We start from the raw sequence: 12727 nt of genomic DNA, 5'->3' as shown, positions 1-12727 counted from the left end.
ACTAACTAGTAAATGAAACATGTTCCTTTCCACCATAAGGCTGCTGCTCAAAGTGCATAGGATCACCTGGATTTAGTTCCAATATGTGATTTTCAAGAATTAGAGAAAAGCTAACACTAGAGTCAATTCCGTAAGAGAAGGATGGCTTCTTTCATTCCAGAGCAATGTTCTGACCCTTTCTCAGTATTGCTGAGCTCCTGATCTATCTTAATCCTGATCTATTCTTAATTCAAGTAAGATGAGGATCCCTGCCGAAGTCAGGGAAGTGATGGAGATGACCTCAGACTCCTCATCCTTCAGGTGTATGACCTCAGTAATATCTGAGTCTGGTTTACTTGTAAATGATTCCATCTGCAGATTTCCCCTCCTTTTGCTAGTCTGTAAAAATAATTTGGCTTGGCCTTTGGCTCCCTTCTGGAGCAGGTTCCTTGGGAAGTTATTCTAGAGTACAGTGTATTTCTAAGGATGCTGAGTAATTTCTCAACCACTTAGACAGGTAAGAGGACAGCCCCCAGCGATGGACCTCGCGATAGTTCCTCTTCCCATTTCCTATCTGTTCCTAGTTTGTTCAGATGAAAAAAAAGATGACAAATAATATGCAACCAGAACCCACATCTATTTGGACTTTAAACATTCACTGTTCTGTCTCATCTTTTCACCATGAGGCCTTGAAAAATTGCTTTAATAGTGTTGACTCCTAGATTCTTTGTACATTATATTAATTCTATTTATTCTTTTCTTTTTTTTTTTTGCATGTTAAATGAAGAGCTGTGGCACAAAAAAACCCCGCAGTCCAGTACTATGCAGGTGTGGGAGTGAATTCTTATGTCTCTGTGCTCCTCTCCTTCCTGCCTGAGGCAGAGACACAAAACACACAAACCGTGGCTTGTACTTTCTGCCCAGAGTTTGAGCATCATGTAGAGTTTCTTTGCAGCCTCATCATTCAGAAAAGCAGTGGAGAATCCTCTAGTCTGGGGGAACTCCTGCAGTCTGGCATCATCATCTTCTCTATCTACCATCAGAACACCAAGTCAGGTGAGGAGTACAAGTGGTAACAAGGACTGAATGCTGTTGCAGAAATCCCCTTAATTTTTAGTATGGAAAAGAGAATAGTCATAAAATCATAGAATAGTTTGGGTTGGAACTTCCAAAAACCATCTGGTCCAAACCCCTGCAATGAGCAGGGCCAACCGCCACTAGGGCAACCTGAATTTGAATGTTCCCAGGGCCTGTTCTGTGCTACTAGATGTAAGTATCTGAACTGGCTTTGGGAGAGAATGTTCCCCTGGTGCAAAGTTTTTAAGACTCCTGGTGATCATGATCATTTCTTAGATGAAGAGATAATGCATTTAAAAGGATTAAAAGTGTTTTCCGGATGACAGCTGAGCTATTTGCTGTTGAGGCAACAGAGCTTTTCTTTGAAAGGAGGTACTAAATTTTGAGTTCCAGTATGGTATATTTACAAAATCATTTCTTTTCCAGCCACTGACAGATTGGCTGATCGGGCATCGAGAGATTATCTCCTTGGGACAGTCACAATTCCAACCAGAGACCTGCTGACAAGAAGATCAGGTAATGCAGCAGCATTGCACTGCTGACATTCTGTGCAAATGCTCAAATGCTGTTGGAATTTCTTAAAACAAATTTCATTTCCATTTTTGGAATGAAATAAAATCAAACCCATTTTGTGGTTTGCCTGGGGTTTTTTTAGACCAAAGTTCTTTCAGACCATGTGTTCACTAAAAATCCTGTATTAGAAAACTCACATAAAGGTTGTTTGAAGATCTTTTTTCAGGATGTAGGATGAATAGTAGCTGAAGGAATAATCTGAGGCTACTATGAAGAAATTTAACCACATCTCACCTACAATCCTTAGGATATTATTTAGTTTGTTTATTTTGTTTATTTTCTACCTTTAAGATGGAAAGTCCAAGAGTTGTAGTGTTTAGTGGAGGATCAGTGATTGCTTTTCAGATGTCAAAGCTGGAAACAAAGGTGTTAGATAATAAGAAAACAGTAGAATTAACTTGTTTGTTTGTTTTTTTTAAATAAGGTCTAAAATATCTCGATGATCCCTGGGGGTCCCTTCCAGCTCAGAATATTCTGTGAAATATCTGTGAAAAAATTATTCACATACCTTTCCACTCATGATCTCCTCTATCTAGTGTTAGTTTGGGATTATTTTGCCTTGTAGTAATGGTGTTTTCTCTATTGCCCTGGTTATTTCTGCTTTAAGTTCAGTACAGTTCTCATTTTCTCTGACACAAAATTTTGGGGTTATTTTTAATGGGAAGAGAGAAGGAAATAAATGAGAAAACCTAATTTTATAATTGGAGATCCATGGTATGTAGCTTCATTGTAAAATGGATGTTGTTAATGAAATGGAAAACAAAGTGCCTTTGGGATTGGAACTACTGAAATTTTCTGAGGTCTAATAGTTTGCTGCTTTTTCAGATTAGAAATTATTTCATAAATTCCAAATGAGAAATAAACACCTCAAGTTCTGGTCCTTGACTGATGGCCAGAGAGGTGAGAATTCTTCACTGACATTTTCCAAAGGGTAGGATGAGTCTAATGGTGATCTTTCCTCCCGAAGGTATTTCAGGCTGGTTCCCAGTGACCCTCTCCAACAATCCGATGCCTCCACACTGCACAAACGTCACACAGGCCATTGTGGGGGGGCTGGAACTTTCTGTTACCTTTGCTCATTGGGGTGACAGAGAGCGTGTTTTGGAAACTGCTAAACTCCTGGGATGGAGCAGTGAGGAGATCCATGGAGACAGCACAGAGGAGACCAAGGACTGGGAGCAGAGTGCCAACCCAGTGACTGTGACCATCTCTACCCCAAGAGTGTGGCTGCCACTCCACTGTGTGCTGCTGGCAGGCCAGACACACCTCGATAAAAGCACTTTTTGCTACCTCAGGTATAAGCTGTACAACCAGGAAGCCACGTGGACTTGGCTTAGGCGGCCAAAATTGAGCAGCGACACAGAGAATGTCACAGTGGACTTTAAGAAGCCAAACAAGGTGACGCTCAGAAGGAGCCAAGGGCTGCTGTGGTTCTTCAGGGAGGAGAAATTAGAAATCCAGGTGTGGTGGGCATATGGCAAAGAAGATGAGGTGGAAAGACCACTTGATACAGATCGTCTGATTGGATCTGCCTATGTCGACCTCGCAGCGTTGGCAGAGAGATCAAGGAGAACACTAAGTGTTAGTGGTGAGTTCCTGAAGCAGGGTCATGTTCATTCCTCCTTATTGGTGATTTAATTTGGTTCCTTCTCTAGTCACTTTAAGCAAAATGTTTACAGCTTTGCTTTGTCCTCCATAGAATCCCAGAATAGTCAGGGTTGGAAGGGACCTCTGGAGATCATCCAGTCCAACCCCCCTACCAAGGCAGGGTCACCTAAGCAGGTGACATAGGAACCCAGGTGGGCTTGGAATGTCTCCAGAAAGGGAGTCTCCATGCCCTCCCTGGGCAGCTGTTCCAGTGCTCTGCCACCCTCCATGGAAAGAAGTTCTTCCTCATGTTGAGATGGAACTTGTGTTTTAGTTTATGGCTTTATGGTACCCATCTTCCACCAGGTAGATTTGTGGACAGGTCATTGGCTCTTGTTTTAAATACACTCAGGAAAGGGAGAGGGTACAAGAGTTAAAACAAGTTTTTATTCTGGATGTGTGTTGTATTCTCCATAGGTGTATATACAATTATGCAGAGTCACTATTCCCAGGGCTCTCAGGAAGTTGATGTGTTTTAAAACAGTAATCTGAGCTGCGAGGGGGAAAACGAAGGTTTACCTAATTTGGGGGATTGGTCATGGATTTTAGCGTTTCCAAGCTGATCCTTCTGGCACCTCGCATAGAAATTACACTGAAAATCAAAATTCCTTTTGCTGGGCCGCTGTGAGATCTTTGCTGTAGTGAACTATACCAGCTGTTTCCCAAGCTCCTGTGTTTCCTTTGGTTTGTTCAGCTGGTTGGTTGTGGATTCTCCTGCAGGAGTGTATCCGTTGTTCAGATGCAACGCTGCAGACTTGGCAGGAGCTGCTGTGCGTGTCCACGTCAGCCTCGCTCCCACTCCTGCTGCTCTGCCCAGCAGAATTCCCTGTGCCCAGGAATGCAGCAGCAGTGAGGATGAAGGCACAGGGAAACCCCCTGATCTGAGCCAGCAGGTCCATGAAAATCAGCAGCTGGATATTGTAAGTCCAGGAATCACCAATGGCAAACCACAGGAAGAAGATGTGATGTTTCTGGAAAACACAGTTGCTGTCAATATCCTTGTAGAAAGAGCAATGCATCTAAGTTTAAAAGGTAATATCACCATCCCCCTTTTTTATTTTCTTTTTTCTTTCTTTTTTCTTTCTTTTTTTTTTTCCTCTGTTCATACTCCAGCAAAATTTGGAATTTGCAGCCCCAATCACTGTGTAAGTACAGGAAAAGTGGGAGATTAAACTATTCAGCCTGTCTCCATGAATACAATCCAAAATATAAGTAACATTATGTTCCCTGTTACAGATGACAGCTGAATTCTGAAGTTAAGCCTTACCTGAATAACTAACCCGAGACTCTCCTGTCTTTGCTCTTTGCTTTGAAATTTAGGCTGAGTGTATTAAAATATTCCTTCCTGGCAGTGGATGTTTGGGTTTTGATGTGCAGCAGTTGGGGAATTCATGGGTTTATGGAGCCTTTTCCCCGGTCTGTAAAGGAATCTCTTTGTTCAAGATGGGTTAAACTCTTTCAAACACATCAGGGGCTCTGCCCTTCACCTTGGGCCAAAATACAAATAGGAGTAAGGAACTCATCCCAGATGAGTTTGCTGGAAACATCTCTGTTAAGATCCACTGTTTCACCCTCCAGGTGATATACCATGAATATGGCATGAATGAAAGTATGATATGAATTGAAAATTCAGCTTTTTGCCCTTGAGAACACAACTAAAAGTCAAATATAAACCATAATATAAGTGTGTGTAATTCCAAAAGATTCTGAGCCCTGCGGATGGATTTTTTTGTAATGATTGTAGAATCTTCTGGAATTCATAGTCTTTGGGAAACTGATGTGACATTGTTTGCTACTGCAAAGTTTCTGATGAGATAAAGGAGGTTTCTTCTGAATATTGCAGAAACATTGCAATATTTCTGCTTTTAATTTACCATTTTAGGGGATTTTTGGAAGTAACTAATTGAGAGACAGTTGATACACCGAAACAAATATAAGCTGGTTTCAAGAAGAAACTTTGTTCCTTTTTACTGTCAAACAGATGGTTCAGCAGGGAGAGTAGCTCAAGCACTGGAATAGGGTCCTGTGGACCTGGATTTTATTCCTAGCTTTCCCTCTGACCTCTCAGATGATCTTGGGCAAATGATTTTTCCATTTCTCCCTTGAATAGTCCAGTTTCTGTTCTGTAAATGTTCATGTAATATTTGCTCCCATTGTAAACATAAAGGGCTTTTGGCTCCACCAATGAAAAGAAGTATTTTCTAGATAGTGGATTTCTTTGCTGATTGTCTGGTTTTAATTGCTGAACTGTCTTTAGATTTTTTTTTTATTATGACTATTGATAACAAATTAGTATTTAATTCTGTGTAATTTTAGGAAGTCCTTTGACAGAACGGGAAGTAACAGCCCCCAGTAGCTGTGTATCATTTGCTGTTGCTGGTGCAGATGCTCCAATAACCACTCCAGTAGTAGAAAATACAGACTCACCAGTCTGGGACTTCCAGGAACAAGCCAGGTAAGAAATGGGAACTCCACAGAAACACCCTGGATCTGAGAGCCAGGCCAAGTGTGAAAAGGACATGTCATGGAATCACAGGTTTGAGTTGGAATGGACCTTAAAACTCATCCAGTTCCACCCCCTGCCATGGGCAGGGACACCTTCCTCTAGACCTCAGCAGATTAAGTCATGCATATTCAGGAATAAACCTGTGTTTCCAATCTAGTGGCTCTTCTGGCGTTTCTAATACCTGAATTGCTTCAAACAACTTAAAAACTATTCTACAATTTGACAGTTCAATTTTCAGTTTGGGTTTATTTTATTTCCAGAAATGAACCTCAAACATTACAGCTTTCAACCATGACCTCAGTACTTTGCTGTCACTGTGTTTTTGAGTTGTGAAATAAGCATATTTCTGTTCCTTCATGGTTTTTTGTCCCGTCTTTTTAAATATGCAGCAAGAGTGAGGAGAGGGAAATAAGCAGAAACTCAAACCAAGTAAAGATAGTTATGCTTTGAGGGCTCAATAATTTTGGGGTTTGTTTTGTTCCTGCCACTGTCAGTTCAGAAAAAAACTGGGTAGATACAGTGGCATTGAAACTCCAGAGGCATTTTACTGTATTCCTTCTTTTTCCTGTTTTGCATAAAATATTATGATTTTTGTTCTTAACAGATTATCCAAAGAGCTTCTGCTGGATCCACAGCAAACCTTGGTCTTCAAAGTGTGGCACAAAGCAGGTAAAGTTTGTGGTACAGTATTGAGAGGAGTATCTTCTCTGCATCCCTTTCCTTGGGTTACTTGTATTTAATTCAAGGAAAATAAATTAAATAAATCGAAGACTAGAATTGTAATGACATTTTTACCTTGCACGAGAAGAATGCTGAAGATAAATACCTACTGATTTCCTAGCCCTTGGCATCCTCCTTCTCCCCATTAATCATCTTACAAGGTTTGGTTTGTTTGTATTCTTTCAGGTTTTATTTTGACAATATTTTAGAGGTTAGATTTGCCTACTGAAGGAAATTCTTTATTGTGTTCTTTCTGTCAAAGAAACTCTTTACTCTGTTCTTTACTGTCTCTTTCTTCAAACATGCTGTTTGTTGTCCCTGCAGTTGGTTGAAGCGTAACCAGTTGTAACCAAATACTTTTATTTCTTTTTTTTAATATTAAAGTTCAGCTGTCTGATTTTTGCTTCCAAAATAAACCTCCTCAGCCTTCCTCTGTATTAGCCAGAGTAATGTGTGTTTACAGTGATACTCCTGCCAATCCCTCTCCCTTCCCTGGGCTTTCACTGATTCTGCAGGGACATTTTTAGTTAAATAAGATAACCAAATAATATCCTCTTCTTGGATAGGATTGGTTGTTCTGGAAATTGGGTCTATTTCCAAGACATAATATAAGGGCTGTATAGCTGACTGTGTTTTAGCATTCCTGAAAATGCTTCATTTCAGTGAATATGTGTTTTATATCCTTCTTCTCCAGAGACGGAGCGAGTGATTGGATTTGCATCCGTGGACCTTTCCCCTCTCCTTTCTGGCTTCCAGCTTGTGTGTGGGTGGTACAACATCACAGATTTCAGTGGGCAGTGCCGAGGACAGATTAAAGTAGCCATTTCCCCTCTCCAAAACATAAATTATCTCAAAGAAGAAAGACAGGCCAGGGCCCGAACCCAGCCGGAAAGTTCTTCCGTACGTGCTTCCATTTCCTCCCCTCTGATATTTAATCAGATTCCTCCTAATTAGCACCGAGTCTCCAGGTTTCTGAGCAAATTCACAGCACTCTCATGGGCCAGTCTGTGTAAAGGTATCAGAAACACTTAATTCCTTAGGAATTCTGCTCCATGGTTCCATGGGAGCTTCACACCAGGACTAGGTACAGCACTCAGACCAAGTCATGGACATTCCCAGTAGCTTCACTCTGTTGTTTGGAATTTTTTTTAGGGTAATAATCTAAACAGTGTGGGTTTGGATGTCTGGGAGCCTGCCATTGTTCTGTTCTGTTTGCTGCTTTGGGTGGCAGCTGATGGCCAAAAACATACCATAAATTCAGCCTTTCATTTCTAATTTGGCAGGAATCTGTTTTTCTGGAAGATTTGTCATTTCTTCTGGGTTTTTCTTTTTTCTCTGGACTTTCCACATACACTGGGGTGTGTTATACACATGTAATGAAGCCCCTATCCTACTTTTCATCAGTTTCCTCTTCGATACATGGGAGGAATTAACGAAAGTGTCTGAAATGAGAGTGTTGTAAAATGGTACTTTGGCCCGGTGCTGGAAAATCCACTGTAAATGTAAAGCTATTTAGAAAATGTGAGTTTTTGTTAGTTCAGCAAGATAATACTTTAATTTCTCTTATTTTCCCGCTGTGGAAGACTCATGTACAGTGTTCCTCTTCATTCTAGGGGAAGGCAAGCTTTCTACCATTCCCTGGTAATGCTGCAAACCTTTCCAAGCAGATGCTGAATTCCTTGTCAAAGGAAGTGAGTGTTTCTACCCAAGAGTGGTGAGTCCACAGACCATCAACCTTCTTGATTATTTTCAGGGCTCAGATGAAAAAGGCAAACCCTGTCAAAGGTCTTGCTCTTAAAAACTAGAGGAAATTCCCCTTACCAGTGAGAGGGCAGCCAGGAGATTGCAATTCTGGGACAGGTTCCTTTCGACACAACCCAGGTGTTCTTTTTCTTCTTGCTGATATTTTCATTTACACCCTTGTAAATTAGGATTTACATGATGCCATTGCTAAAACTGGCAGGTTCTTCTTCCAGGCTCTGATTGTATCTGTCTTTGCTTTTATTTTTAATAAGTTAAGAGAGAGTATTCCTGATATATCCCCTCTATTTTGCCATAAATTCTGCCTATGACCAGTTAATGACAGCTGGTAAAATGCTGTAGTATTACATATTCCAGGAGTAAGACTGTCAGATATCCTGCAGTAATTCCTGCTTTCTGTTCCTTAAAACAAGCACCAAATATATTTAACTAGTGAGAGAGTGTTTTAATTCATGATTTGTTTAATTAGCCTACAGAGATGATCCTTTTTCCACATGTATCTTTGAAGTTTAGAGGGATCATGGTTCCACTGTTATGGGATCTGAGCTAGCGTGGGAGCTATCAGTGGGCATGGAAAATTCCCAGCCACACCATTAACTGGATTTTGGTGTAAATGCCATTCCCATAGACATTTGAAAGAATTAATTGTGGCTCTTTAAAGGATTTCAGGACACTGAATATTCTTAGTTGGCGGACTCTTCACAATTAGAGATTTCAGCCTGGTTTTTGGTGTTAAACATAGGGCTGTTTTTAGCAGGATTAGTACGCCTGGAACACACACACCTCGTCATGAAGAGCACATGAAGAATGTGCGCAGATTCCATGAATCCCTGCAGCAGGAAGGGAACACGCGTCGGGCAGCAAGGCTGGACTCGGCATCGCGTGCCGGTCTCCTCACTGCCCTCAGGTAAAATTACAAGGGAATGCCAAGCCTTGGGTTTGCAGAGCAGAGCTTGGAAGTGAAGGATCCAATTTCGAAGGACTGGAGTGAAACAGCATTAGCAGTGTTTCCAAATCAGGAGAGAGTGCCTGGACTTTTCTGTCCTGTCACGCGACACATGCCATGAAGCCAACAGTCCACGGAACTGGTTGTTATGGTTTGAGATTGCCCCCCTGGGAGGGGGCAAACTACCACACTGGTTTACAAAGATAACCTGTAAGCATTTTTATGGTGTGTGGAGCAGGTTATTCTTTCCCAACAGGATGCATTTCTATTTGCTAGAAGCACTTTTCTCCTGACTATATTCTAGGTTTAAATCAGGTATAAATTTAGAAGAATATTAAAGTCTGTAGGACTGAAAGAGACTTTCTGAGGTGTTTGATCTCTTCCCCTGCTACCACAAGCAATGTATCTTAAAATCCTTGGATCTTATGCAGGTAGGAATCCTCAGATTTTTATCAAGCTCAGACACAAAATCAATTAATATTCTTGACTTTATGACTTGTTGGAAGGTCATCTCAAATCCAACTGCTTTGATTAAATAAGTTTAAAACTAGCTCTTTTTTTAACTTCCAGCCTAAGTTTCATAGCTAACTCAGGATTTGTTCATGAGTGTTATCTTCTTACTTAGAGCAATCTCAGCATTTACCTACTGATCTATTTTTCAATAACCTTTAATCTTGTATTTGCATATTTACATGCTGTTGACTAGAAAGATAAAATTAAAGCCCATTTGCCACAGGCTTTTTTATCCCATTCTTACCAAATTTCTTACCACTGCTTCCAGAAAAAACTTGAGTGAGCTGGATGAGGTTCAAAGATACTTCAGCCAGAAGCTGACCAGGTCTTTTCCTGACTTCAGTTACGGCAACACATCCAAACCAAGCCATGAGGAGCAGGAGAGGGACCATCATGGCTCCATGAGCAGAGAAGTGGATCCCAAAGGATGCCATCTTTTGGAAAAATCCAGTCAGTTGGTGTCTCAGGTCAGCAGTCTAATCAATGGTAAGTTATTGCTGTGAGTAGCAAAATGACATGGAAATCAATTTAAAAGCTGATGCTTTTAAAATAATTTATCAGAATAGAGAATAAACTGTAGCTCAGAGCTATAGTTGCTGCCAGTGGAAAAGTTACTCCATGCTTTTTCTGCCAGTGGCTCCCTACAGGGAAGCAGACCTTCCAAGAGATAGAGTTAAAGGGCACATCCCTTTTATGCCAGGATTTGCTATTCTTGTATCACCGCCTTAAACTTCTCTTTTATTATTTTTTCTCTTTATTCTCTAAGTTTTGCTCTTTTTATTTCCCTTCTTATCCTTAGTAATTGTTTTTCTGCTTCTTTACGTGCTCTTCTCTACAATCTGCCTCAGACTCTTCCTTCTCCTTTCCCAAATGTCCTCCACCATTCCCTTGGAGCAGGACTTGCCTCAGAATAGTTTCCCATTTTACGTAACACTGCAAGCTATGAGTAGGATTTGCTCACTAGGAACCAAAAAAACCATGATTGTGGCTTTTTAAGGAATTTGTAAAATCCCTAGAGATTCTTAGGATTGCATAGATTTAATTAATTCCAATCCCCTTTTCCAGGGTCTGTGTTAGGAAACACAGCCCTGTTGTTTGCAGCCCTGACAATTTTACCACCACAACTGAGCAACAGTGAATTCCTGTGTTACAAATATTTCATTAATGATTGTCTATCGCTTGATCCAAGTTGGGAAATTCGACTGGAAGCTGGAAAATATCAGTAACAACTGTGTGCATAAAACTGGGGAACCTGTGGAATGGAAAGGTGGAAAGATTATCCTATCCACCTTTCCTGTCTAGATTATTTCTTTTTCCTTCTCATGTGCTGTGAACTGTCCAAACTGGATTTAACCACTCCAAAATAACAACAGAATCATAGAATTATAGAATCACAGAAGGTTTGGGTTGGAAGGGACCTTAAAGATGATCCAGTTCTTCCACCCCCTGCCATGGGCAGGTACACCTCCCACTAGACCAGGTTGCTCCAAGGCCCATCCAACCTGGCCTTGAACACTTCCAGGGATGGGGCAGCCACAGCTTCTCTGGGCAACCTGTGCCAGGGCCTCACCACCCTCACAGGGAGGAATTTCTTCCCAATATCCCATCTAACCCTGCCCTCTGACAATGGGAAGGCATTCCCCCTTGTCCTGTCACTCCATGCCCTTGTCCAAAGTCCCTCTCCAGCTCTCTTGGAGCCCCTTTAGGCACTGGAAGGGACTCTAAAGTCTCCCCGGAGTCAGTAATTTGCCTTTTTCATTGGGATTATCTGGAGAAGGGCAAAATAAATCAATTGTAAGCTGAATTGTTGCTCCATGCGTTCACTGATGCTGTTTTTCGTTAACCAGACTTACAGACCATAACTAAAAATAGCAAAGAAGCTTCTAATGTGCATCCAGACAGTAGCAGGAAGCCAGGTGCTGTGGATGCATCCAGCTGGAAGGAGGAAGGAGCCAGACTCGAAGTCCATCAAGGCCGGCTAGAGTTGGACCCGCCCAGAATTTCCAGTGATCCACAGCAGCCGTGCAATTCTGGGAGACCTGTGTTTGAGAGACACATGTTGCACAAACTCCTAGACCCCATTGTCCCTGAAGATGAGCATCCAATGGATTATATCCAGGACGATGAAGGTGCTTTTGACATCCAGCCACACAGTGAAGAGGAATATGAGGAAGATGTTATAGAGCCACAAACTCTCAATGAAATAACAACCATAACAGACAGGATGAGTCCCTGGTCCAGTGTGATCTCTGAAACTGGGCAAGGGGCTGAGCAGCATTCCATGGACTCCAGGCCTGGAGATCAGCACTCCATGGATGTGGGTTGTTTCCAAAGGGAAAACAGCAGCACCAGCATCCTGCAAGGGGACAACCAGAGTGAGCTCACCACCCTGAGCCCATCCATGAGCCCCCATGCTGGTGGGAATGGCAAGAGTCCTTGGGAAGCAACGGAAGGCTTCCAGAGCTTCAACAGCGGCATGGAAACAGCAGAGAAGGAGCCTCTTCAGCCTGCTGGACAGAGCCTCTGGGACAGAGCATTTAACTCTGAACCCAGAAAGAAGAATGTTGAGGTCCACACAGGCTCCAAGGAATTACTGCCGTTCCCAGGAGACATGGATTTGATCAATCCAAAAACCAGAAGGAGAGAGGAGGAGGAAAACGCAGAGGATTTAAATGAAGAGCATCATGACAAGGAAAGAAGTGGTTCTGATGAGAACTGTGTTAGGAGTGTATCAACCCAAGCTGGCTCAGAAAGAAACAGTGAGAGTTTTCCTGATGACGCCAGTGAAGACCCACTTGAAGGGTCAGAAAACTCCATCAAACCAAAAATCACTTCGTATCCTTTTTACTCTTTCCTTAAACACTCCTTGCATTCCCAGAGCGTGTCTTCCTGCTTACTTAGAGTGTCCCTGGCCTCGGGAAAGAGAAATTCACTATGTGGAGCTCTTCCCTGGAAAATTAAGACCCTGTTACTTATGTTTCACACAGTGTAGTGATAACTCTCTT

The 12727-nt window shown here is 41.9% G+C and overlaps 1 protein-coding gene across 10 annotated transcripts in view; it reads left to right on the top strand.

The window, feature by feature from the left end:
• The window catches only part of C2CD3 (C2 calcium dependent domain containing 3), a 41376-nt gene that overhangs the window by 21337 nt on the left and 7312 nt on the right, over positions 1-12727 (top strand). For 6 of the 10 annotated variants that reach the window (XM_027680939.1, XM_027680940.1, XM_027680932.1 and 3 more), the window contains 11 exons: positions 767-1035; positions 1483-1572; positions 2597-3217; positions 3997-4308; positions 5593-5731; positions 6387-6451; positions 7197-7402; positions 8116-8216; positions 9006-9170; positions 9991-10208; positions 11570-12557. In XM_027680939.1, coding sequence (XP_027536740.1) covers positions 767-1035; positions 1483-1572; positions 2597-3217; positions 3997-4308; positions 5593-5731; positions 6387-6451; positions 7197-7402; positions 8116-8216; positions 9006-9170; positions 9991-10208; positions 11570-12557 — 3174 coding nt within the window. The remainder of the gene's footprint in view (positions 1-766; positions 1036-1482; positions 1573-2596; positions 3218-3996; positions 4309-5592; positions 5732-6386; positions 6452-7196; positions 7403-8115; positions 8217-9005; positions 9171-9990; positions 10209-11569; positions 12558-12727) is intronic. The other 4 variants (XM_027680936.1, XM_027680935.1, XM_027680934.1 and 1 more) reach the window with 3 other exon arrangements.

The sequence above is a fragment of the Neopelma chrysocephalum genome, unplaced genomic scaffold (assembly GCF_003984885.1).
Source record: "Neopelma chrysocephalum unplaced genomic scaffold, ASM398488v2 Primary Assembly neopelma1_60, whole genome shotgun sequence".
Lineage (NCBI taxonomy): Eukaryota > Metazoa > Chordata > Aves > Passeriformes > Pipridae > Neopelma > Neopelma chrysocephalum.
This window is presented reverse-complemented; position numbering and strand designations above follow the sequence as displayed.